A 22,427-nucleotide genomic window follows, 5' to 3' on the forward strand; every position below is an offset into this window, starting at 1 on the left:
CGTTCTACGTAGCGGACGAGGAAGAACCCCCCAAAAGCTCATCTTTCCATCCATCTTTCCCCTTTTGAGGGCCTCTGGAGCTGATGCCAGCTTTGTCTTTGAAAAAAATTGCCTCTTTCTCTTCACCTTTGCTCTGCCAGCTCCAGGCAGAGCCCCACATTCCCCAGGACTCCACACTTGGCTCAGTGTTTACCCCCATCAATTCCTGGCCAGTGCACCTCATGTATAGCCACCGCCTGTCAGTGGAGGCCTGTGTGTTGCTATGATCCTGAACAGGTTACAACAAACTAGGGAGACAAGCCTGGTGATCTGCTTCTGAAAACCAGCCAGTGAAAGCCCAATGGATCACAACAGTCTCATCTGCAACTGATCATGGAGATGGCACAGGATCAGGCAATGTTTTGTTCTGTTGTGCATGGGGTCACCATGAGTTGGGGGCTAACTTGATGCTGCTATCAACAATAATACCTATCCTCTACTTCCTGTGGTCATGTGGGCGCTTCAACCTTCACACTATTAACACCCGGCCTCTCTCCTCTTGAGACCTCCTCCTCAGCTGACTTGCACCGATGTCCACTCCTCCCACCCTGGGCCTTGGGTACACTCAGCTCTGCTTCTGACATCGTGGGCTTCAAGCTCCCCATCTTGGACCCAAGCTCCTGTGCTCTCCCTGCCTTGACTACACTTGTCTGTTAACGCATTGAAAGCTCCAGTCTCGCACCCAGGCCCCCACCCTACCCCACAGCGTCATGTTCTGCTGTCACTCCCAGACTCCCATGCTTACGGAAAGAGCCTTCTGTGACCAGTACATAAAACCCTACTGGGCACCTCCACCGCAGTCCTCCATGCCACATGCAACTAAATTCTACTCCTTAGATTCACCATACTGTCCCTACTTCTGGGTCTTTTGAGCTCATGCATGGCCCTGTGTCCACATCTCCCATGTAGTCTCAGTAAGTGTCTCTAGGTCCCAAGCTAAACTTGAGGTGGGGCAGGCAGTACTCCAGGGAAGGAACTCCAATACCCCAAATTTGCTAGCCTCCCCAGCCACACAGTTGACCTGAGAAAACTCCCAAAAATTCACATCTAGAAAGTGGGAAGGGGCTACCTTCTATGGCTGTTTCAAGCCCTGGGGTAGTATTTATGAGTCATCATACCTTACAGGTCGCTGGAGGTGGCTTATTGGAGCCCCTCACTTTGGGGACCTGTTTGAGACTGTGCTCTCCTGTCACATCTGGAGAAGGGAGACTGTTCAGGGAGCCAGACGTGCAGGTGACACCTCCAGGAGAACATGCTGTCCTCTGGGAAGCTCCTCAGGACACCAGAGCCACAAGCATGGGCATTTGTTTTTGCAATTTGGATCAGGACTTCTAGCACAGCCTTCAACGGCTGGGTAAAAATTCAGAGAGGCACTCAGGGGGATGGCTCATTTTCCACCCCAGCTGTACCTGTACTCATAGGAGCAGAGGAGGGATCGGGATGGTGATGGAGAATAGGTGCTCACCAGGATAAAGAGGAAGGAGGTGGGACCAAGCAGAGGCCCCGCCAGCGTCCCGGGACCATGCTCATGCTGACACCCTGCCTTGGTCCACTGCCTCAAGACAAGCTGGTGAGTCTGGGTTTGGCAGAGCCACAGAGAAAACTTAGTTCTGGAAAGACTCTCTGGCCATGGCTGCAGTTAGGTAATAACTTAATAGAAGCAGCATGCTATCTTGGAAAGCTCCAAATGAGACATCAGGAGACTCAATTTCTACTTCTCACTTTGCCTGTGCCTTAGTTACCTAGGGCTGCTGGAAGAGAAATGCCACAAGTGGATGGCTTTAAGGAACACAAATTTACTTTCTTACAATTCGGGAGGCCAGGTGTCGGAATTCAGGGCATCAGCTCTAGGAGAAGGTTCTTCCTTGCCTATTTCAGCTTCTAGTTGCTGTTGGCAATCTTTGGTGTTCCCTGGGCTTGTTGCTACATCTGTCTGTGTTGTCTGTCTTCCTCTCCCTGCTGTGTGTTTCTGTGTGTCTATTCTGCTCTTTTTATAACTCAGAAGTGATTAGGTTTAGGACCCACCCTACTCTGGTCTAATTAACTCAACAAAAAAAAACCCAAAACCAAACCAGTTGCTGTCGAGTTGATTTTGACTCATGGGAAGCCCCTGGTGTGTCAGAGTAGAACTGTGCTTCATAGTGTTTTTGGAAGTGTATCACCAAGCCTCTCTTCCAAGGAGCTTTTGTGTGGACTTGAACTGCCAACTTTTCAGTTAGTAGCTAAGTGCTTAACCACCCGCACCACTCAGAAACAACATAATAAGAGGAACCCTCTATTTCCAAATAAGGTCACATTTACAGGTACAGGGGTTAGGATTTTCACACATATTTTTGGGAGAACACAATTCAATCTCTAACAGCCTCCAACTTGCTGGATACCCCGAATAAGTGATGGCTTCTCTGTGAGTTTTAGTTCTTCTTCCTATAAAACAAGGGGCCTCTCAAAGCACCCTTTTCAGCTCTTTCACCTTCTAGAATCCAAAGAAAGCAGCTGTGATTATAATTGGCCAGTTCCCATCACTGGACAGCGGGAAAGGGTGTAGCTGCCAGCACATGGCACACACAGGATACAGGCTTCCTGTCCTCACCAGCTCTCCTGGTTTAAGAAGGGACCCGCCATGACCTCAAAAAGCCAGGCAATGGCTGGATTCCATGCCTTGGTGCTACCTATTCTTCCCTCTTATAAGCCTTCCTTCTCTTTTCCACTTAACTAAGTCCACTCTCCTGCAAGGCTCAGTTCAAGCCTCATCTCCTCCTGGAACCCTCCCAGCTTGCCCTGGCTCTGCAGACTTGGAACTCTTATACCACTCATGGCTTAGCTTACACAGCTGAGCACCTGGGGACGGCCCCACAACTGCTCCATCTCAGGAGCAGACTTTGTTTATTTTTTTTTTAATTGTGAGACACGATATTCAAAAAAAGTAGGCCGAACGTAAATGTAATGTTCAAAGATTTTGATGTGAGTAGCTTTTTCATCCTCTAACGTGACTGTGAGTTCCCCACGGGCAAGGAGCCCATTAGCTCCATCTCTGGCATTCTGCAGAGCTGAGGGCACTGTGAGTGCTCAATATGGGTTGGGTGGCTGCTGATATATGGAACAGAGTTCAAACTTCAGTGAACGCACGAATCACTGGGATCTTGTTAGCATGCACACCCTGGTTCAGCAAGTCTGGGGTGGGATCTGTGCTGCTGCATTTCTAACAAGCTTTCAGGTGATGCTGCTGCTGGTTCAGGATGGCGCATTGCATAGCAAGGCTCTAGACTATGTATAGACAGTGAATGCTGCCAAGTCAGGAAAGAGAAAGCGAGGGTGAATATGACCTTGTGACCCCAATTCTAGACAAGTGGGGCAAAGTTGAGACTTAACAGAGAGGGCTTTCAGTCACCGAATATGCTCTTTCAGGGCCAGGGTGTCCTAACTGTCCTGTGCCTAACGCTTTGGCTCCTGAAGTCTCCAACCCGAGAGACTCAAGACAAGACATTTAAGACACACAGGTACCCAGGACGCCTCTGAGCCTCTGAGCCCGTATTCTCACGCATCCTTTTGAGTTCTGAGGGTCTGCATCCCTCTTCCTCTGTTTACACTCTGCCTTAAATTGTGTCCTGTGTTACTGCACAGAATTGCTGCAGCCTCTGAGTGGTTCCTGGGAGCTGTGCAAAGCAAAGGAAAGATAAACATGTGTGGGGTGGCTCACAACTCCGCAAAGCACATGGCTGTAAAATGGTAGTAGTAGGCTCAGAACTGTCTAACTTCAGAGGGATAATGACCAGGATCAGCCCAAAGCTGATTCCCATGGGTTGGAGGTCAGACATACTTCCATTACCCAACCTGCTAACCAATTCTGACACCAGCTATCCCTCCCCACAGTACTATTTCTCTTCTGCGTTCGAGAATCTGTTGCAATGGCCACACAAAACTCACAGATCATACTTACAGTTAGGTGGTTTGTTAAGGAAGTTAACAGGATATAACCTGGGATCAAAATCAACAAGCTACAACTTGGGATCAGAAAGCATGAAGGTAAAGTTTCCCTCCTCCAGTGCACGACAGCTCACTCAGCTCCTCTTGGCTGTGCAAGCCTCCTTTCAGTCCCCAAGGACAGGATCCTCTCAGTCCCCTCAGGACAGGCTCATCTTGGCCCTGCTGTCTGTCACAACCAACTCTGCCACTGAGCCCCCTACGGGCCTCTTGCTGTCGTCAGTGTCACAGCCCTTGACCTGTGTTACAGCTCTCTTAAGGAGGTTCTTTGCTTCTTCTCTTTCTCCCTGTTTCTTCTTTCTTCCTTCTGCTTTTTCCTTTTGCTTCTCTTCCTGCTTCTTTCTGTCTGACAAACCTCTGTGGTGTTCGCTGCATATATACACTAACTCCTAGTCAGTTTCAAGGAATGGCCCTCCCACCAGGGCCATGAACTGACTAATCCCCTCTCAGTAGGCCACAGACACTTCTTTTGCATAGCAGGCTAGCGATACCTCATTTGTGCAGTCTGTTGACCAATCCCTGCAAGATGCATACCAATCACAGGGCAGGCTGTAGCCCAAGACCAGACAAAAAATATCAAACCAAGTTGTTTACAGCTTACCCAGGAAATGTCAATCAACCTGGGTAAAAGTAACAAACCCTCTGGAGTAGAAAATCAGGGCAAAATTAACTCCTCAGGGTTTAGGGGAAAAATCTCTCAAGCTGTTTTTTCAAAAAACCAAGGCAAAAGGCCACATAAAGGAACTCATTTCATCACGATGGCCAAACAAATGTTTTTATTTATTAAACTGTCATGTGTTTAAGTCTTGTTTTCCTTACTTAAATAACAGGAAGTAGTAAGTCTAATGCATTCATTTATTTATTAGTTATTTCAAAGATAGGTACTGAGTATTTTTTTTTTTTTACGTGCCAGGAAATGAAGACTCAACTGTGAATAGAGCAAACGTAGTCGCTGCCTTCGTGGAGCTACGCAAGTAGAAAAGTAAAGAGCATCATTACAGCTTGAGGTAAGTATAAGGAAGGAAATAAACAGGAATGCTGAGACTGAGACTAGCAGGTGATAGGGAGGGTTCTCTATGGAAGTGACATTTAACTTGAGACCTGGGGCAGGAAGTGTTTCAGGTGAAGGAAACGCAAGTACAAAGGCCCTGGGGTGGGTTTAAAGAACACACAGAATTTGTTTTTGTCTCCTTCCTGATGATGCCTCCTGGCCAGAGGCCTAGGTGTTTGCTGAATTTTAGCTGATCTGTGATTAAGACATGGCAATAGAAGATGGGCTGTCAGGGATTCAAATCTTCTAAATCTATTGACCACAACGAGGGTAACGAACACAAGAGGAGAAGCAGGCTGGCAGGGTGGGAAAATGGTGACCTCAGTTTTGGATGTGTTGAGTTTGAGGTGTTTGTGGGAGCCTCTGAGAAGGGCCCAAAAGGGCAGCTGGAAGCTTGAGTGTGAAGCTCCAGAGAGGGGCCAGGCCAAAAGCTTAGCTCCAGGAATGTCATCTGCAAAGACCGGGAAGCTGGTCTGGAAGGGGCCGCCCAAGCAGAGGTCACGGAATGAGGAAAAGGTGCTGGGGGAGGTCAGGCCTTGTGGAATGCATAGTGTGGAGGAGGAGTAGGCAGAGCTGGATGGTCAGAGAAGTCGGATGAGACCAGGAGAGGGCAGTGCCAGCAAAGCCAAGGACAGAGGGGCTAACCCAAGGAGGGCATGAGCAACAGAGCTGAGGCTCAGGAACCAGTGAGACAGGGTCTGGGGTGGATGAAGTGCAGAGGGTTGGGGCCAGTGGATGGAAGTCTGGCTTCTGGAGGTCAAAGAAGACTGTGCAGAACAGCACTGAGGAAGAGCAGGGAGGAAGGGGGGAAAAGTAGGGAGAACTTGAATATGCCTGTCAGTTGAGGAAGATGTGAAGATCCCCTCCAGCCTCATCTCCTTCTATGTTTCCCTCTCTCACTCTGCTCCTGCATCTTGACCTTTTATTCCTCCAGCTCACAATGTCATGCCCACCCCAGGGCCTTTGCACTTGCTGTTCTCTCTGCCTGGCATGCTCTATCCTCAGATCTTCCCACAACCTGCCCCCTCACGCTATTCAGCCCCCTGCTCAAATGTACCCTCCTCATCAAACAGGCTTCCCCTGGGCTTCCTGTCTAAGATTGCCCCTCCTCACCCCAGGCACTCTGTCCCCTATCACTGTGTGTTTTTTGTTTGGTTTTCTTTTAATAGCACACATCACGACCTAACTTGATCTAATGAGTTTTCTAGAATGTAAACTCTGCCAGGGCAGGGACCTGATCTGATCTATATCTGCAGCCCTCAGAGGCGTGCCTGGCACACAGCAGGCACTCAGTAAGTGCTTGTGAAATAAATAAATTCATGTTGAAGCATGAGAAGGGGTGGGGAGGAAGTGAGTGAAGACAGAGAAATGAGGTGTGGGTGGGGAGGAGGGGATTTAGTGTCAGACAGGAGATGAGGTTGTTTTCCGGGAATGGGGAGAACAGGGCTACAGCCTGAAGTGGACAAAGGTTTAGGGCAGCCTCCCCACATCCCGGTAGTTACTATTAACGCCTCCATTTTAGAGATCGGAAAACTGAGGCCCCACAATGTGCCCGTAGTAACACAGCTGGAGGAGGAGATGTAGGTGATCCCAGAGGAAAGTTTAAGCAGAGGACTGGGGGACTGTGGTGGGAAACCACTACAGGGTGGGGATCACCGAGAAGGGAGCACATGTAGGCTGTACAACTTGATCCAGAAGTCTGCAGCATTTCACCCCAGCTAGGGTCTGGCTGCGGGGAACGGCAGGGATCACGGGGACCCTTTAACCCGGGACAGGTTGTCAAAGCCGGGCTGCAGGTGAAAGGAACAACATAGGGTCCATCTCTGGCTAAGGGCAGACAGCACGGAGGCCACAGCCCTGGCGAGCTGGTGCCCGGGCAGAGCAGAGGTCTCGTGCAGGGCGAGGCATGTGGTCTCAGCAGTGGAAACAATGACCTGCCTGGGCAGGGAGCTGGCAGGGAACTATGACTAGAAAGCCTGCTCCAGAAGGTAGGCAAGCTTCGGCCCGGGCTCAGGCAGGGAAAGGTGACAATGAGACTCAGGCGAGGAAGTGTGTTACGGATTGAATTGTATCCTCCCAAAATATGTGTTAAAATATAATATGTGTTGGCATCCTAACCCCTATACATTCAACCCTCCCACATCTCAGTAGTTAATACTAATGCCCAATTTTAGAGATGGGAGAATTGAGGCCCCACGATGTGCCTGCCCGTGGTAACACAGCTGTAAGAGGAGACTCAGGTGATCCCAGAGGAAGGTTCAAGCAAAGAACTGGGCGACAGTGGTGGGAAACCAGTACAGGGTGGGGCTCACCGAGGTGCAGAAAGTCACATGTGGGGGGTACTGCTGCTCTGTGAGTCCTTCAGCTCTCCTGGGGCTGGTGCCCAAACCCGATTCCCAGCTTCAGAGTAGGGGCCAAACCCTCGATGACAACGATTTCTTTCTGCCCCCAGATTCTATGACTCTGGGGATCCCACCACCACCACTGGCTGGCCGCGAGCTGACCCCAGCTTACGGTGACCAGTGTGTGTGAAAGTAGAACTGTACCCTGCAGGATGTTCAGTGGCTGTGATCTTTCAGAAGTACGTTACCAGGCCTTTCTTCTGAGCTGCCTCTGAGTGGACTTGAACCTCCAACCTTTCGGTTAGTATCCAAGCTAACTGTTTGCACAACCCAGGGACTCCCCCAGGGATGCCCAGGAAAAACAAAATCAACTCTAGTTGGGCCCCACTAACTCAAGGCTCCCCTCCTTTTCTCCCACCAGGAACCCATAATTCCTTAGGAGGGGGAGGAGTGGAGATACAAGAGAAGGCCCCCCGAGAACTACAGTGAAAAGACAACCAACCCTGGACTTGGAGCTGCCATACCAACCCCATCAATCTCTAGCTAGCAATGTGACTTTAGATGGGTTCCTTAACCTCTCAGAAGCTCTGTGTCCTCAACTGTCACCTCAGGGAAGCCACTGTAAGGAGGAAAAGAAATGACAGACGTAGAAGCACTTAGGATGGTGCCTGCAGATGGCAGGTGCTGACTATATCTAGGGAAAGACAAGTGGGACATAAGTGATGGGTTAAGAGGACAAACGGGGCTGAAGAAGGAGAGACAGAGAGAAGGAACTTAGAGGAGAGGGGAGAATGGAAGGGGTCGGTGTGAGAAGAAGAGGGAGGAGCTCTCCTAAGTGTTCCCCTAACACTTGGTACATTGCTTTATGAAAACACTGTACAGGCAGACAAATGAATTTTTTTAAATAATTTTTATTGTGCTTTAAGTGAAAGTTTACAAATCAAGTCAGTCTCTCACATATAAGCTTATATACATACACCTTACTACATACTCCCATTTACTCTCCCCCTAATGAGTCAGCCCGCTCCCTTCCTCCAGTCTCTCCTTTCGTGGCCGTTTTGCCAGTTTCTAACCCTCTCTACCCTCCCATCTCCCCTCCAGACAGGAGATGCCAACACAGTCTCAAGTGTCCACCTGATACAAGTAGCTCACTCTTCATCAGCATCTCTCTCCAGCCCATTGTCCAGTCCCTTCCATATCTGATGAGTTGTCTTCTGGAATGGTTCCTGTCCTGGGCCAACAGAAGGTTTGGGGACCATGACTGCTGGGATTCTTCTAGTCTCAGTCAGACCATTAAGTCTGGTCTTTTTATGAGAATTTGGGGTCTGCATCCCACTGTTCTCCTGCTCCCTCAGGAGTTCTCTGTTGTGTTCCCTGTCAAGGCAGTCATCAGCTGTGACCGGGCACCATCTAGTTCTTCTGGTCTCAGGATGATGTAAGTCTCTAGTTTATGTGGCCCTTTCTGTCTCAGGCTCATAGTTATCGTGTGACCTTGGTGTTCTTCATTCTCCTTTGATCCAGATGGGTTGACACCAACAGATGCATCTTAGATGGCCGCTTGTTAGCATTTAAGACCCCAGACGCCACACTTCAAAGTGGGATGCAGAATGTTTTCATAATAGAGTTTATTATGTCAATTGACTTAGAAGTCCCCTTAAGCCATAGTCCCCAAACCCCCGCCCTTGCTCCACTGACCTTCGAAGCATTCAGTTTATCCCGGAAACTTCTTTGCTTTTGGTCCAGTCCAGTTGAGCTGACCTTCCCTGTATTAAGTATTGTCCTTCCCTTCACCTAAAGTAGTTCTTATCTACTAACCAATCAGTAAATAACCCTCTCCCACCCTTCCTCCTTCCCCCCTCTCATAACCACAAAAGAATATGTTCTTCTCAGTTTATACTATTTCTCAAGAACTTATAATAGTGGTCTTATACAGTATTTGTCCTTTTGCATCTGACTAATTTCACTCAGCATAATGCCTTCCAGGTTCCTCCATGTTATGAAATGTTTCACAGATTCCTCACTGTTCTTTATCGATGCGTACCATTTCATTGTGTGAATGTACCATAATTTATTGAACCATTCATCTATTGATGGACACCTTGGTTGCTTCCAGCTTTTTGCTATTGTAAACAGTGCTGCAATAAACATGGGTGTGCATATATCTGTTCGTGTAAAGGCTCTTATTTCTCTAGGGTATATTCCGAGGAGTGGGATTTCTGGGTTGTATGGTAGTTCTATTTCTAACTGTTTAAGAAAATGCCAGACAGATTTCCAAAGTGGTTGTACCATTTTACATTCCCACCAGCAGTGTATAAGAGTTCCAGTCTCTCTGCAGCCCCTCCAACATTTATTATTTTGTGTTTTTTGGATTAATGCCAGCCTTGTTGGAGTGAGATGGAATCTCATCGTTGTTTTAATTTGCATTTCTCTAATGGCTAATGACCGAGAGCATTTTCTCATGTGTCTGTTAGCAGCCTGAATATCTTCTTTAGTGAAATGCGTGTTCATATCCTTTGCCCACTTTTTGATTGGGTTGTTTGTCTTTCTGTGGTTGAGTTTTAACAGAATCATATAGATTTTAGAGATCAGGTGCTGGTCAGAGATGTCAAGGCTGAATTTTTTTTCCCAATCTGTAGGTGGTCTTTTTACTCTTTTGGTGAAGTCTTTAGATGAGCATAGGTGTTTGATTTTTAGGAGCTCCCAGTTATCTGGTTTCTCTTTGTCATTTTTAGTAATGTTTTGTATTCTGTTTATGCCTTGTATTAGGGCTCTTAATGTTGTCCCTATTTTTTCTTCCATGATCTTTATCGTTTTAGTCTTTACATTTAGGTCTTTGATCCACTTGGAGTTAGTTTTTGTGCATGGTGTGAGGTATGGGTCCTGTTTCATTTTTTTGCAAATAGATATCCAGTTATGCCAGCACCATTTGTTAAAAAGACTATCTTTTCCCCAATTAACTGACACTGGGCTTTAGACAAATGAATTTTTAAAAGGAATCAAGTACATGAAAACAAAATGAAAGGCATCACTGTTTATCAAATGCTTGGTGAGTGCCAGGCACTTCTGCTGAGTGCTTCGACATGCATTAATCTACTCTAATCAATGGAAATAGAAGGGGATCAAGAGTGGGAAGGCAGAGTCAGGAAGAGGTGCCTGGAGAGAGGTCAGTTGTGTTGGGAGGCTGTGGGCCCCAGCCTCTCCAGCTACTCGTCCAAAGACGGGGTCGGGGGGGGGTCTGAGGGGGGCATAGGTGAGTCTGAGGAGGTCTCAATCTTCTCAACCCATGACATTTCCTGGGTAACACCACATGCCAGTTGTGTGACCCTGGGTAGGTTCTTTGCTTCTCTGACCTGTTTCTGCAAATGCCAAATGTGGGAAGTAATTCCTGCTCAGAGGGCTGTGGGATGAACTGAGATGATGTCAGTAATGGAGGTGAGGCCCACGCTCATCATGAGCACCCAATAGAGGGAGTGTATCATCGTCACTGACGCCACTCTGTGGCTAATTCTTTATATTCACATAATCTCTTTCCTTTCTGATTTTCCCCCAGAGGGGTGAGGAGGGGTGGCATGCACTGTTGACTATAAGAAGGTTAGGGTCTTCACTGTGGTTTGGGCCTCAACTCACCATCTAACCCCGGACAAATAACACCCCTTCCACCAGCCTATCCTCTCTTAGCATTGCCGTAAGGTAAAGAAGGGGGAAACCAGCTTTCATTCTAAATCTCTTTGCAGTTAACGAAACTCATTTACGTCCCTTAATTCATCTCATCTTCACTACGATTCCCACTTTACAGATGAGAAAGCTGAGGCCCAGGGGCCCGAAGTTGTTAGAATCCAGGTCTGCCTATTCAAATTAGGCAGCTCTACTCCACTTTAGCACAAGGGCTCTGGGAAGCCCCAAATGTCATCAGACCCAAGAGCATATGAACAGGAGCAGTGCTTGTCACTGGAGCAGGACTCTGTGTTTGCTATGTTTTAAAAGCTGCAGCCCAGCCGCTAGGTGGCTCAGCCTCGGGGTCCAGCTCAGGGCTGGCTATTTGCAAACAGCTCCGTCCACACCGAGAGGAGGTGTAGTGATCCTCTACTACCCTCTCTCCACCCCTCCCATCTTTGACCCCCACATCCCACCTGCTGCTCCCCCAGAGGGGTGTCCTACCTTGTGGGTGACGCTGGGGTCTCTTGGAGCACACTCCTCCTCCTCCGAGCTTCCCTGCTCTTCATCCGATGTGAGGAGCGATGTGGGAGGTATTGCCAAGATGGGACAGACCTTGTAGGGCTCTGTGTAGGCGCTGGGGTCAGACAGGGGAGAGAGACGGTTAGAGCTCCCTGTCCAGCAAAGTCAAAGGCAACAGGCCAGCTTTGGAGTGACGGCATGAGCTGTTAACAAATGCCTCTGGGTGCAAGGCTCTGTGCCCTCCAAAGGGACTCAGAAATTAGTAAGACCCAGGTGCAAACCCTGGTCTAGGGGGAAGACAGACCTGTCTGTCTGTTAGATCCAAGGCGGGTTGTGATGCTGAAACCAAACCCATAGCCGTTGAGCCGATTCTGACTCATGGAGACCCCACGTATTACAGAGTAGAACTGTACTACTTAATAGGGTTTTCTTGGCTGTGATCTTTACGGAAGAAGACTGCCAGGCCTTTCTTCCGTGCCACTGCTGAGTGGGTTTGACCCACCAACGTAAAGGTTAGTAGTCAAGCACAAACTGTTTGTGCCACCCAGGGACCTAAAGCAATGGTGAAAGAAGGTTTAAAGAGTTCACTATGACAGCAAGAGATGCTTGGGGCCAGCTGTCTGCTGTGTGACTGGCCTAGGCATTTCGATGGGTGTGGTCAGGCAGCAGGGTCAATCCTCAAGGTGACTGTGGTCTCTGGCACTGAATAGGGATGTCATGATGTGATAGAGCCCAGGATGAGCATCCAGCCCCTAGCTGCAGTCTTGCCATCAGTTAGATCAAGGACAAGCTCTTACTGTCTCAGTTTCTACCTTGACTAAATGGGGATAATAATTCCTGTCTCACCTTGGCAGGTGCTGTGAGGATCAATGGTTAGAAAGCTTACACAGGTGTGATAACCATCTTATAGCTATGTACCTGCGACTATTACAAAGACACTGCCATTGATTGACTAATTAATACACACATTCAATACATACTTATTGATTGCCTACTTTATGCCGCGCATGGGGCTAGGTACTGGGTAAACACCGGTGAATAAAGCAGATATAGTCTTTGTCCTCAAAAAGTGAATTAATAAATGATCACCAGTTGTGATCAGTGAGAGAAGACAAAGTGCTTTCAGAGGGAATAATAAAGGAGGAGCCCTGAGATAGGTCAGCTTCTCTGAGGCCCAGACCAGGAGGAGGAGGAGCCAGCCTTGTGACGGCACAGGGAGGTGGTCCAGGCAGAGAAAGGAGTGTGTGTAAAAGCACTGAGGCACCAACGTGCTTGGCACACTCAAGGAATTAGAGAGGCCAGTATGGCTGGAGGGGGTGGGCAGGAAGGGTAAGTGTGCAGGGTCAGGGTGGGAGCTAGACCTTATAAGGACATAAACCAACCTAAAGCAGGACTATCCTTTCTCTGAGAGGCCAGAGGTCCATGCCCTAACCTTCCTCTCCACACAACAGAGTGACTGTTCTACAACAGAGATCAGGCCATGCCCCTCTCCTGCTCAAAAACCTTCAATGGCTCCCACCTGCCACTGGCAATGTGGCCCCAAACAATTTCTCAAAAAACTACTCTTCATACTCAAAATCTAGGCATCTGGTCTTATTAAATACTTATTAAATATGGTTAAATTGGTATCAAGTACTTTCTCCTGCCCTCTGGGAATGGCAGGATGAAATGCTGGAACGACAGATGGATGGGAGGAAAGAAGGGAGTACTCCACTCACCAGACTGGCTGAGCTGACTCTCACCCCATCTCACACACTGTCCTTGCCTCTGGCCCCGGTCCAGGCAAATGGAAGTGTGGATGGGAGGGGGTTTCCAGGGGAGGAGAAACTGAGCCTTAGGCTACAGCTGAGCTGGGGCCCAGCCTTCTCGACTATCATAGGAGCCGGAACTATGGATACCTGTCTCCAGAAAACCTGGAGCCCAAGCAACAAAGGGAGGAGGTGGCCTACCATGGCAGAGTCTGTTCCTGCCTGGGCTTCCACTGACATAATGTGGGGAAGAGGGGACTGTGGCTTGTGCACTGTGTACAGAGGCACTAGCTGCGCCTGCCCCAGGCTGAGCCCTAACCCTGCCCCAGGCTGCACCTGTGTGCAGTTTGCAGTTGTTGGTCCAGTGGATGGAGGACCTTGCTCTCTTCCAAGAGCAAGGGCCACATGAGGCCCCAGCAGGAGCCCACAGTGCTCCAGTAGGATGACTGGTCATGGTGAGGGACAGAGCAGTTACTGTGCCCTTGTCTCATTCCTTCTCCTTATCAAGGGAAAGAAGGTACAACCCAGGCTGAGCCCTGACCCTGTACTACAGGCTAATCCTCAACCGTGGACATCAGGCTGAGTCCTGACCCTGGTCTCCAGGCTGGACCCTGAACCTGGACTCCAGCTTAAGCCCTGACCCTGACCCTTGCTGAGCCCCACTCCTGGATGCCAGGCTAAGTCCTGATCCTGGACATCAGGCTAAGCTTCAATTCTGGCTGCCAGGCTGAGCCCCGACCCCAACCTACTATCTGACAACTACCAGTTGGTTAGGCCTCTGACTTCTCCTTTTTAAAAAATTACTTTCTTGGCCTTTTCTTTCAAACCATGAGAGCAAACAATATTCTGCAACAAGCCATATACTACCAAGGCATACAAAGAGCCTTCCCAATTCCCAGGAACACCCTCCAGCTCCTTCACTGCTGATTTCCCCACCATCGAGGCCGCCTACTTCCTCCACTAAAGAGCTGTCCCTAGTCCAATGTCCGATACACCTCACTTGTTTAGCAGAGCTCAGAACCATGTTCAGAAAAGTGACTGCATGGCCTAGGGCCTCAGCAACCAGCTTCCAGGCACCTGTGTGCAGTTTGCAGTTGTTGGTCCAGTGGATGGAGGACCTTGCTCTCTTCCAAGAGCAATGGCCACATGAGGCCCCAGCAGGAGCCCACGGTGCTCTGGTAGGATGACTGGTCATGGTGAGGGACAGAGCAGTTACCGTGCTCTTGTCTCACTCCTTCTCCTTATCAAGGGAAAGAAGGTACAACCCAGACCTTTCCTAACAGGTGCTATGGATGAGAAAATGATTCCCAGGTAAGACTCTAATCAATTTTAGCTTTCGTTCTCTTCATTGCCTTTACCCACATTCCTTCCTATCTTTGGGGGTGCTTCCCAAACCTGAGCCGCTTCCTCACCTTCCCCAGCTCTGCTCTAGCTGTATACACCTGTTCTATTAATTACCTAATGTTTTCTCTGAGTTGACCCATTTCTAACAAATACTAACTACTCTGGTTCATCCTAATAACATCTGTGAAGTATTTTTCTAACACTTTAAGTAAACCATCTAATTATTAAACTATAGAAGATGTTTGACCATCTAGCATCTAAAATAATCTTGCTCACCACTGAACTCCTCACAGAGAGAAACCTTGTTACCTCTGACCCACCAGCCATCTGTCCTCAATCCATCTCAGCTTTGGTTAGAAACGTGGCCCATCTGGCCCTCTTTTGATTCCACATCTTCCACTAAAACGGAAGTCAGGAGACAAGGGCTCGGGTGCTTTGTTGATATTTCTGGCTCAGTTATTGCACTGTCCCATTTAGGGATTGTGAGAACATCAAATGGCAACAAATTGCCATGAAACGTCAAAGAACAAGTATAATTTAATGCCCTTTCAGATGCAGTGAAAGTTGTATCGACAGCCCCTATCGTGGATAGAAGCCATTAGTTAAATAAATGAACCAAAACATTCTGATTCTGAGACAAGTAACAACACAGCTACTCTAGCGGACTCTTGATAGTTGCTAGAGGTTGGTCTTCAGATACAAGGGAAGAAAACACCTTTAACAGATGTTTTAACAACTTCTGCCCCAATGCCCTGGCAGGCCCTGGTAGAATCTGTGTCCTGGGTGAGTAACCACTTCTTCCTTTGGGTAAACATACTGGGAACACTTACAAATTGCATCCATCTCCACAATCTGTCATTCTAAAGAAGGCTGCAAGACTCTGCATTGCTATCTGGTGCCTGCCTGTTTGGTATTCCATCCATCCATTCATTCATTCACTTACTCATACACTCATTCAAAAATACTTATCAAGAGTCCTCACATTCCAGCCTCTGTGTTACCAGTATAAAAAAAATATAGTGATGAGCAAATAGACAATTGTTTTTATTCTACTGCCTTTGTAGTCAAAATATCCATTACGGTATAATCAGGACTAAATGAAATTTTGTCTCCACATAGCCTCTTTGAACATACAAAATAATATTACATACGGGAAAGTCCTCTAACCCAACCACCTACCCAACCATCCATCCATCTATCCATTCATCCATCCATCTACCCATACACTCATCTGCTCATCCATCCTCTCACTCACCTATCTATCCACTCATTCATCCACTCACCCATTCATCCATCTATTCACCTACCCATCCACCCATTCATCTATCCAATCACCCATTCACTCAGCCATCTGTCCATGCACCCATTCATCCATCCCCCCACCTGGCCATCTTTCCATCTATCTACTCAGTTATCCGGTCATTCAACCATCCACCCTTGTATCCATCTGTTCCCTCATTCACTTATTCCATAAATACGGATCAGCACCTCCATGGATTAGCTAACACTGGAGGAATCTAAAATGACGGAAGCACTCTCTCTGACCTCACAGAAAGTACAATGCGAAGTATTAGCTAAGAAAGTGAGTCAGAAGTCAGACTGCTTGGGTTGAATTCCAGCTCTGCCACTTCAAGCAAGTCACTTAATCTTTCCAGGACTCAATTTTTTTTTTTTAATCTGTAAAATGGGGGGGATGGCAAATATAAGTATAGGTTACTTAGATGATTTGGAAGAGTGCCTGGCACATAGAAAGCACTCAATAAATATCAGCTAGTGTTATTACTTCCACGGTCTTTCAGTATCAAATGGGACAAGTTTATCAGATTAGCCCACCAGGATTACAAAAACACAGACTGCCCTACCCTACCATCAAGTGGTACCTTACCTGCTCCCTGTCTGACGCTGAGGGTGATTCAGAACCAGTGAAAAGGCCCCTATCTCTATAATACCTTATGATTTACAAGCTCCTTCATACCTGTTACCTTGCTGGAGCCTCAGAGTCACCCTCAAGTTCAGTGGCCGTATTTCCCAAGTCCCAAAACAGGACAGAGGGTCTGAAACTTGAATGCATTCTGGGCGAGGGAGGCAGTCTGACAGATACAGTATGGAAGCCAAAAGAAGGGAATTTCTAGGGATTATGTCAATAGTGCCAATAGGACCAATGGGCAGTTGTACTTCAAATGGAAGTACTGCCCAGGAAGTCCTGGGCATGTGATCACTACACTGTGTCCTCCCTCTGTGTCCACTTCTGCTTACCCACTACGGGCGTCATATAGTCTCAGCACTCAAGGAGTCACCTGGGGAGTCACATGCTGGGGATAGCGGGCAAAAGGACCAGGCAGCCAGTCCTGTAAGCTTAGAGACCAAGCGGCCTACAACTTTGGCATCAGATGGGAGAGAGTCACTGGTCACCTTAGGCAGGTCACCTAATCTCTCAGTTTCTTATCTGTCAAGTGGGATGGTTATGTAGGTTCACTGTGGGACTGAATGAGAACATGAGGGCCAGGCAGCCACTGCCTAGCATGTAGTTGGTCCTTTCTGGATAGCCCAGAAGAGCCTGCAGAAGAGCCAAGAGCTAAACCCCCCAACTATTCTCTACAACACTGTGTCCTCCCTCTGTGTCCACTTCTGCTTACCCACTAAAAAACCTGCTGCCATTGAGTGGATTCCAACTCATAGCAACCCTGTAGGGCAGAGTAGAACTGCCCCATAGAGTTTCCAAGGAGCACCTGACAGACTTGAACTGCTGATCTTTTGGTTAGCAGCCGTAGCACTTAACCACTATGACACTAGGGTTTCCCATTTCTGCTTCAGGGGCGTAAATTAAAGCTACCCAGAGCGGGTTACCTTATACGACCCTCAGAGTGAGCCCAGTCCTTTCCATCTGCCTGGAGTCATAAAATGACACATGCATCCACAGGGCGAGATCAGCACTTTGTAGTACGGCCAACTGCTGCTACAATTCTGCCCATTAAATTCTGTCCTATGTAACCCTCACTCAGAGCCATGAGCCGGAACACAGCCCAAATGGCCCAAAAGCTCATAAAAAAAGGGAATGCTTCCCCTTGGGGCTCTCTCCGGGCCAACGCTCTAACCTGAAACTCTGTCCTTGCTGGTTGCAACGCTACGGGTGACCGCGGCCAGATTGCAGATGCAACGTTTTCTGGCTCCTCTGAGACAGGCTGGGCCCTCTCCGAAGCTCGCCAGGGAGGGGAAGGGGGATTCAGGGCTGGGCTCTCTGGGAGCTGGAAAGTTTGAGATGGAGGAGCCAGGATGGCTGACCTGGAGAATATGAGTATCCTAATTAGCAGAGCAGCTGGAAGAGCTTGGACATGGATAGAGGAGGGGAGGGCTGGGTGCAAAAATCAGGCATTTCCAAAGCTTAGACTTTTAATCCTGTCCCCTGCCAACTCCCCACCCCCACCCCCGACCACCCTCTCAGTACTCAAAGAAGCTCCTGCAAACTGTCCCCCAGGCCTTCCCCAGGTGGCACCTCTGCTCAATACTTAGCCCTCCCATGTTGCACTCCCTCACAGGGACACTGAGATACTGGCAGATATTAACCACATACCAACTGGGGCCTCTAACAGTGAGGCACAGCAGGAGTCTGGTGCAGTGGCAAGAGCCCAGGAGGACAGGGGTCAGAAGCCCTGGGGCCCTGTATTTACCACTAACCTGCATGTGACCTGGGCTACATGACTGTCCCTGCAGGCTGCCATCTCCACACCTGTAACCTGAAGGTGGGGACTAGACTTGATGCACAAAATGCCCAGTGTGTGAAGTCACATGCTCAGACCAGATCACTAGTCCTTGGCCTGGGGACCAGGCACAGAGAGCAGCTGACAGCCTGTGCTGCCTCTGTCCCCAGTGAGGCCTCTCTGCTCCCTCCTGGAGAGGGTGCGTCATGCACCAGGGTCAGCCAAGGGGGAGCGCTAGTAATGGTTCCCAGAAACAGCACCGAAGGAGAGGCCTTCTTAAAACACAATTTCTACTTTTCACTAAGTAAAAACAAACGCTCACCCTTGCTCTCTGACCTGTGATGTCCCCACCCCGCCTCCCCCTTAAAACACAGTGTCATGGTTTTATAGGGATTTTTGCTCTTTTTGTAACAGCTTTATCGAGATATAATTCACATACCATAAAATTTACCCTTTTAAAGTATACAATTCAGTGCTTTTTAGTATATTCACAGTTATGCAATCCTCACCACAATGTAATTTTAGAACGTATTCTTCACTCCAGAAAGAAACCCTGTACTCATTAGCAGCCACTAATCCCTCCCTCCCTCCCTCCCTCCCTCCCTCGGCCCTAGGCAACCACCAATCTACTTTCTGAATCTATGGCTTGGCCTATTCTGGACACGTCATACAGACTGAACACTCGGCATAATGCTTCTGAGGTTCATTCATGTTGTAGCATGTATCGGTACTTTATTCCTTTTTACAGCTGAAAAATATTCCATTGTATGAATAGACCACATTTTATTTATCTAGTTATCAGTTGGGAAACCCTGATGGCATAGCAGTTAAGTGCTACAGCTGCGAACCAAAAGGCTGGCAGTTTGAATCCACCAGGTGCTCCCTGGAAACTCTATGGGGCAGTTCTACTCTGTCCTATAGGGTCGCTATGAGTCGGAATCCACTCGATGGCAATGGGTTTTTTTGGTTTTAGTTGTCAGTTGATGAAGTTTGGGGTTGACCGCACTTCTTGGCTACTGTGAATAATGCTGTTATGAACACAGAGGTACAAGTTTTTATGCAGCTGTATGTTTTAAATTTTTCTGGATACACACAGATGTACATCTAGGAGCAGAACTGCTGGGTCATATGGTCACTCTATGTTTAACGTTTTGAGGAACCAACAAACTAATGTGCATGGGTCTGAACTTCTCCACATCTTTACCAGCTATCATTACTGCCTATCTTTTTAATTTTAATCATTCTAGGGAATGGGAAGTGGTTTTATATGGATTTTCAAGGAGTTTTGCTTTCCCTGATTCCAGCTCAGTCTCCTGTCCCAGGCAAACACATTACAGCTTTTCCTAGCCAAAGAAAACCATAACTATGACTATGAAGGCTTCATTTTCAGATAAATCAACTGAGGTTCAGAGGTCCAGAAAAAAAAAAATTATAACTTCTAGAAGATCTTTACTGAGTCCCATAAAATGATACAATAATAAAAAGAAAAACCTTGTGCACCAGAGCTCCGAGCCCCCCAGTGTGATGGTCTCTCAGGTTCTGAATTTCAGACACTGACTTCTTAGGTTAGTTACGTTACTGATAGGGGCTGCAGAGGCAGGGTTCCGCATTTCTGGTCCTTAGCAGCAGCCCCACTGTTGGTACATGGGCCTGGCCTAATGATAACAACTGACCCTAACACTTCAGCCATTTCTGGGACTAACAGAGGACAGTAGTAAAGGGCACAAGCTTTGGAATCAGACTGCCTGAGGTCAAGATTCAGTTCTGCCACTTCTCAGCCCAATGACCCTCTGCCTCAGTTTCCTCATCAGCAAAATGGAGATGATAAGTACTTACCCTCCCAGGGTTTACATGAGAATCAAATGAGATGTCTATAAATGAGGTATATGAACTACTCAGTACCAAAAATTAAAAAAAAACCTGCTGCTGTCGTGTCGATTCCAAGACTCACAGTGACCCTATAGGACAGAGTAGAACTGCCCTACAGAGTTTCTCAGGAGTGGCTGGTGGATTCAAACTGCTGACCTTTTGGTTAGCAGCGGTAGCTCTTAACCACTACACCACCAGGGCTCCCTGCTCAGCACCAAAACAAACAAACAAAAAAAAAACCCCACTGCCATTGACTCGGTTCTGACTCATAGTGACCCTACAGGACAGAGGAGAACTGCCCCATAGAGTTTCCAAGAAATGTCTGGTGGATCTGAACTGCTGACCTTTTGGTTGGCAGACGTAGCTCTTAACCACTATGCCACCAGGGTTTCCCCTGCTCAGCACAGTGCCTGATAATTTCATTTTACTACGATCAGTCTGAGCAAAAGGCCAGGGCTGAACTAGTCAGGCAGAGCTCCTCAAGGTCTAAAGAACAGGGCTTGCTGCGTGACACTAGGTGGGCCCTTCCCCTCTCTGAGCTTCACTTTCCTCATCTGTAAAATAAGGGGCCAGAGGACCTTTGAAAGCCCTTCCCACCATAACGTTCTGTGACTTGAGATCCAAAGGGCTTTTTGTCCCTCACGATTCCTGCCACATTACTGACCATCAACTGCACCCAAACCACCAACGCACTGGCCCACGTACACCCTTGTACTTTACCACCTCTGTGCCTCTTCCAAGACTGTTTCAGAATTCTTGCCCACCTCTCCTCCACTCACCTTCCAATGTCAGGCCCAAATACCACCTCTTCCAGGAAGCCTTCTCCATCTCTCCAGCTGGGAGGGGCTCCCATCACAGTCTACATTTTGTGGCTACAGTTTTCCATGCTCTTGTATTAGCTCATCTATTAGCTACAAGTCCCTTAAGGGCAGGAGTCACGTGCTTGCTATTCATCTCCGTGTTTTCCACCTATGGCACACAGTAGGTGCTCCGCAAGCATGTACGCAACAGCCGGACTATTATGTCTCAGTCCTATCTCCGCTAGTTCATCTGACTCCTCATCCCGCTCTCAGTGACAGTGTCTATTTCCACACCTATTGCTTGGTGCCTGACACACACCAGGTGCTCAACACCTTGGTGGCCGAGTCCACTGGAAAGGCATCAGCAGGCACTGCCGCCACTGAGGACGCTGTGGACAGCCACATCTCAGCGGATCAATGAGTTTTTTTTCTTCTTAGCCTACAATTTTATCTTACTTTGCACACAGCTGGAGGTGAGGGAAGGCATCCCACGCGCGGGGTCTGGTTCATCCACAGGTTCGGTGGATGCTAAAAAACTGTTGGCTGGGATTGCCTCAGTTTCCTCATCTACAAGATGGGCTTCACAGGCACGATCCCCAGCATCTAACTCCAGCCCAAAGCAGGAGGAAGCTCGGATGCTTCTTTCTCCTGTCATCTGCCTCCAGGAATCCAGAGTAACCCAGACACGGGGGAGGTGGGAAGGGCAGGGGAGAGGATGCAGCGGCTGAAGGGTCATGAAGGGCACTATAATCTGATAACTTCAGACCACATCTAAAGCTCCAGAGCTATGACAGGGGTAGTTTGTGGTTTCAGTATGTGGTGGGCTGATAAACAACCCCTTTCTCTTCACCTCTCGCTTTCACACTGGCACCTGTTGCCAAACCTCTTGTCGTAATAATAACAGTGGCACCAGCAGAAGTAGAAGCCAGTGTGTTTGAGTGCTTTACTGTGCGCCAGGGGCTTTATCAGCTCTTCACATGAACCATGTCATGGAGCTATTACCAGCTGCCATTGACTCAATTCTGAATGACGGCCACCCTGTGTGTGTCAGAGCAGAACTGTGCTCCACAGCATTTTCTGCGGCTGATTTTTCTGAAACTAGATCAGCAGGACTTTCTTTCGAGGCACCTCTGGATGAACCTGAACCTCCAACCTTGCAGTTAGCAGCTGACTGTTTAACCATTTTCACCACTCAGAGATGTCATGTAAGAATTAACATGCCCATTTTACAGATGGGGAGACACGTGCAAAGAGACGCAGCTCAGAGGTAGGATCTGGGAATCTGGCTTCAGGGTCACCCTTCTAAGCACTAGTCCATACAGCTTCTACCAATAACAGAAGCTAACGTTTACTGAGCACTGAGTTATACACGTCACACA

General features: G+C 48.2%; 1 protein-coding gene across 1 annotated transcript in view; it reads right to left on the reverse strand.

The window, feature by feature from the left end:
- Nucleotides 1-22,427, reverse strand: part of FGD5 (FYVE, RhoGEF and PH domain containing 5) — a 154,332-nt gene that overhangs the window by 79,444 nt on the left and 52,461 nt on the right. Inside the window, exon 3 of the mRNA XM_049863003.1 lies at nucleotides 11,572-11,704. Coding sequence (XP_049718960.1) covers nucleotides 11,572-11,704 — 133 coding nt within the window. The remainder of the gene's footprint in view (nucleotides 1-11,571; nucleotides 11,705-22,427) is intronic.

The sequence above is a fragment of the Elephas maximus genome, chromosome 20 (genome assembly GCF_024166365.1).
Source record: "Elephas maximus indicus isolate mEleMax1 chromosome 20, mEleMax1 primary haplotype, whole genome shotgun sequence".
Lineage (NCBI taxonomy): Eukaryota > Metazoa > Chordata > Mammalia > Proboscidea > Elephantidae > Elephas > Elephas maximus.